General features: G+C 29.2%; 1 protein-coding gene across 1 annotated transcript in view; it reads left to right on the top strand.

Moving 5' to 3' along the window:
- The window catches only part of LOC108691621 (putative phosphatidate phosphatase), a 39899-nt gene that overhangs the window by 19249 nt on the left and 16158 nt on the right, over positions 1–4492 (top strand). Inside the window, exon 2 of the mRNA XM_018199463.1 lies at positions 2332–2483. Within this exon, the coding sequence (XP_018054952.1) occupies positions 2332–2483 (152 nt within the window). The remainder of the gene's footprint in view (positions 1–2331; positions 2484–4492) is intronic.

The following is a 4492-nucleotide window of genomic DNA, read 5'->3' as shown; positions in this document are numbered from 1 at the left end:
ATAATAAAATAAAAATATGTTATGAAATATTATATGTATATGTTTGGAATAGATAAATTATTTCCAAAATTTTTTCAAATTTTCAGTCATAAATTCAATTCACTTTGCATTATTTGTCGAATAAGTCCTTGGCCTTTTTCTGTCATGTCGAGAACGATGTTACGCTTGACAGTATACTAATGATATTATTTTCTCTTGTTATGTAATATAAAGTGTGTATAAGGTGCAATGAGTCATAAATAAGGCGTAAGTTTCTTTTACACATTTTGTGTCACACTTGACTCACAGAGTTAAAGGAACTATCAGATAGTTCTTACTGTTATGAATTATTATTATTATTGTAAAATATCATTGAATCTGATATTCGAATTTTCTACTTTCAAATTAAAATATATTTTATATATATAGGTTTATTATAAATCATGAGTAATATCCTTTTTCGTTATTAAGAGTATAATTTATCAAGTTTTAAGTTTAATTTTATCATTAGAAAAAGTAATATAAAATTTCGATCCTGTCGATATGACGTAGTATTTTTTTAGACTGTAATCACAGTGGAATTTTTCAGGCGCCCAATTTGACTTGCAAAACAACTGATCGGGCTATATAAATAATAAGCGATTATACGAGCCCTTAACGTTAACTGTGCTATGCATTATATGATGTGTATTACTTGATTCGTGCTGAAAGTGGTACACAATTATCGCAACAACCGGCTATGTGATTTTCATGTATTGGTATAACATGCGCAAATAAATTTCAGGTTGATAAGTAGCCCATAATTTTCCTATGGTTTTTTGCAAAGTCGTGCGTTTAAACTTTAATTTATGCGTCGATGATAGGAACGACTGATAAAAAGACCATATATAAGAAAAAATATCCTCAATAATTAGACGATACACCGTTTTCGTTAACCTTAATAGCAGAGAGTATGTAATTTCCGATATTGACAGTCTGCTTTTATATGAGAAATACTACATTTACTTACGAATGTATAACGAGGCTGATGTAATAACTGTCATTAATATTTAAAAAGCAAATTAAAATAATTTATATATTGCTTTGACGTACAGTTTCGTATAAAGGTGTCTTCAGACGGTCAATGTATAGGGTCAGTACTCCTATTCTTGAAAAGTATTGCATACGTAAAACTGAAGAAATGCTATAGTATATGTTACGTACACTATAGTATTTCTCTAGTTTTTCGTATGCGATATTTTTTAAGAATAGAGCTCTAGACCTGTTCAATTTGAGCTTTGGAGCTAAAACACAAAGTCATCGATGCAAAAAAATTCAATGTGAGTAAGACTTTGGGGAAAGTCGGTGAAGTGTTAATCTAAGTGACGTTTATCAACACTTTATAATTCCTAAAATCTTACTCATATTGAATTTTTTTACGTCGATGGCTTTGCGTTTTGGCTCCGAAGCTCAAATTGGATAGGCCTGGTGACCAACTTTGCACACATTCGTTAAATATTGATTACATTCAATATGAATAATTATGTATGTCATGTATGTATGATATTTGCTAATAATGGTATACGTTGCCTGTTGATAGTTTCCGGGTTAATAGGTGGAGGTGGCTCAATGAAATGAATTAGTAAGAAAAAATTTTTTTTTGTAATTACAACATCATTGTCTCTGAGGATGGCTAAAAAATGAGCTGAAACATGTAAGCGGATTAATTATTAATAAAGTTGTTTTGTTTGATTTGTACAAGAATTACTGTGCTTGATTTCTATTGCCCTGTTGTATCCAATCATTTTGCAGAAATATTATATTTTCATAATTAAATGGTCAAAATATACAATATATATGTAATAAATGTTGTAAATTAAGAAGTCATAAATAATAATTACTTAAATAAAATTATTTATTTTTTTTTAAATTGATCCAATCATCAATGATTGGATGTACGTGCATGCGTATGTATATACATACTGTATTAAATATTTGTGAAAAATGTAGCTATAAAATTTTGAAAATACAACAGATCTACGATTCACTATGTATATAAAAGCATTCTCTAATCAAAAAGATTTCAATTATTCAGCCAAAGATTGAAGAGCATTATTGAAAGTTGAACGAATGCGTTGAATGCATGTCATCTTGATTGGTAAAAACACAACGTAATATTGTTAACGTCAGTAGCAGCAGCAGCTGTACAACAAGTGCAATAAATTGCATGTTAAATTGAAGTTCACGAGATGATGTTCAATCCTAATTAATCGATCGACATAGATCAACTTGTCGCAAGCGATGACATTATTACTGTATGGTTGTAATGAATGACTGACGATATAAGGAGATTGTTTTTCTCTTGTGTTTCAGTGGGCATTTCCGTACTGATGTTCTTCCTATTCGGCAAACCTTATAAACGCGGTTTCTTTTGCAACGATGAGTCACTTTATCATCCGTATCACGAGTCTACGGTTACGAGCACGATGTTGTACGTCATCGGTCTTTTACTTCCTATATGTACGGTGAGTCATCTTGCGTTTGCAATTACGATTATGATATATTTTGATTACATGATATAAGACTCGTGAAGAATCACTTGACAATTTATCATTACCTATAGTGAGAATCTTATCTCTCTCACGACGATTCTTATTCGCTTGTATGAAGTGTAAAAATTCACATTTGAAATGTAACCATCGTTAAGTTAATTTACGTTAAATATTTTCCATTACAGAGGGAATATCACTTAATTTTTATCGACATTCTCTTTTTCTCAGACACTTCTGCTTTAAAAAAATTACATATATTCAGGGTTGGGTAAGTTAACTTTTTTTTTTACTAAGTTAAGTTACAGTTAACAATCTTGAAAATTTAAGATACAAGTTAATTTATAATGAAATTAATTGAATTAAAAGTTAAGTTAAAAAAAAGTAATTGAAAAGTTAAAAGTTAAATTTATTTATTTTTTTATTTTTTATTTTATGATTCCAGGGTTTCAGTCTTACAAATAATGGAAATGACAAATATATATTTTATTTAGAAAATACTCTACATTCTATTTACATGTTTTGTTTATCACATATATATTGTTTACATAGACTGTTATATATACTATTTGAATATTTTATTCACATATACTTATTAAATTTAAGTAATAAAGCCATTTCGAAATTTTTATCGGACATCTTTTTTCGCAAGTTATCGAAAATGAGTCCTCCTGCATTGAACAGCCAATCAATGTGAACCCACGTGAGCTGAAGATGGTATTGATGTGTTACACTTTAATAAGGAATAATAGAGATTTCAACCTATCAGAAACTAGATACACTAAAATACACGGTTTCTAACCAATTGAAATCTGAGGATCAATTGTGTAATTTGAAATGAGAAAATTACAAAAATGAATAAATTCACTAGAATATTTATAATTTCATTGGTCGATACCTATTAAATTTGCTTACTTTTACAATTTTCGCTTTATATTAAGTTACCACTATTGCCGCGTGTTATGTCTGAGACTTCAAAAAAATTAAATAAAAATTAATAGTTACAGATAAAATATAACTAAATAAAATTAAGAGTAACTAAATTGTAACTAAGTTAAGTTAAAATTAATTAACTTTTTAACTTTTTAACTTAACACTACCCAACCCTGCATATGTTTATAGATTAGAAATTATATTACATTCGTACATATAATGATCAATAGCAGATGCGACCACGAGCGATTGAAAGAGTCGCGTGTCACTTTTGAAATTCTTTTTTACCCTTTTAAAAAGAAGGATGACAGAAGTGGTGTTTAAGAATACGAGGTGATTCGCGTCTCGCTGCCTGCACAGAGTAGACTTGAGGGAAGTAAGTGCACTCGTTTTCGATGCTCGTGGGCATTTTACGACATCAATTTACGGTATACGAAGGTGATGACAACTCGCAACAGTTGCAACACATGTACTAAAAATTTACTAAAAATTTTTGCTGAGTTCCCACAGGATATAAAAGGAAGAGAGCGAAAGAGAATCGAAAACTATTTTTTACATGTGCCTATTTTTTTATTTGCTTTCTCAAACACACACATTTTATCGCATAGGAACGGAGCAAAATCAAATTAATTGAATGCAATGAAATGTGTTTACGATTTTTTCTTTTTCCGCGATATATCACCACATGACCTTGTTTGTGAGAGTGATCGGCACGTTTCCATGAATAGTTTGTGACTATTTACAAATTTCGCATATTTTCTCTTACTCAAACGTTTAGAAATCTATTCAATTTTAACGAATACATTGAATTTCTTCTCTATAAATTTCTGATCTAATATTGACATCTATTTCAAAATTAACTTTTAACATGTTCAAAGAATACGAGTAAAAAGTGCAGCTCCTTCTTATAGATTCTCTCTTTAATTTTGTTATTTTTAAATTTGATGTTATATACATAACACAAACTTAACTTTTTTCATAATTCTAAAATTTTCCTCATAAATTTATATACATTATATATATTAGGTGTAGTAAAAAGAAATCCATTATTT

This window comes from Atta colombica, unplaced genomic scaffold (genome assembly GCF_001594045.1).
Source record: "Atta colombica isolate Treedump-2 unplaced genomic scaffold, Acol1.0 scaffold48, whole genome shotgun sequence".
Lineage (NCBI taxonomy): Eukaryota > Metazoa > Arthropoda > Insecta > Hymenoptera > Formicidae > Atta > Atta colombica.
The sequence above is the reverse complement of the archived record's forward strand: the minus strand, read 5'-3'. Positions and strand labels throughout refer to the sequence as shown.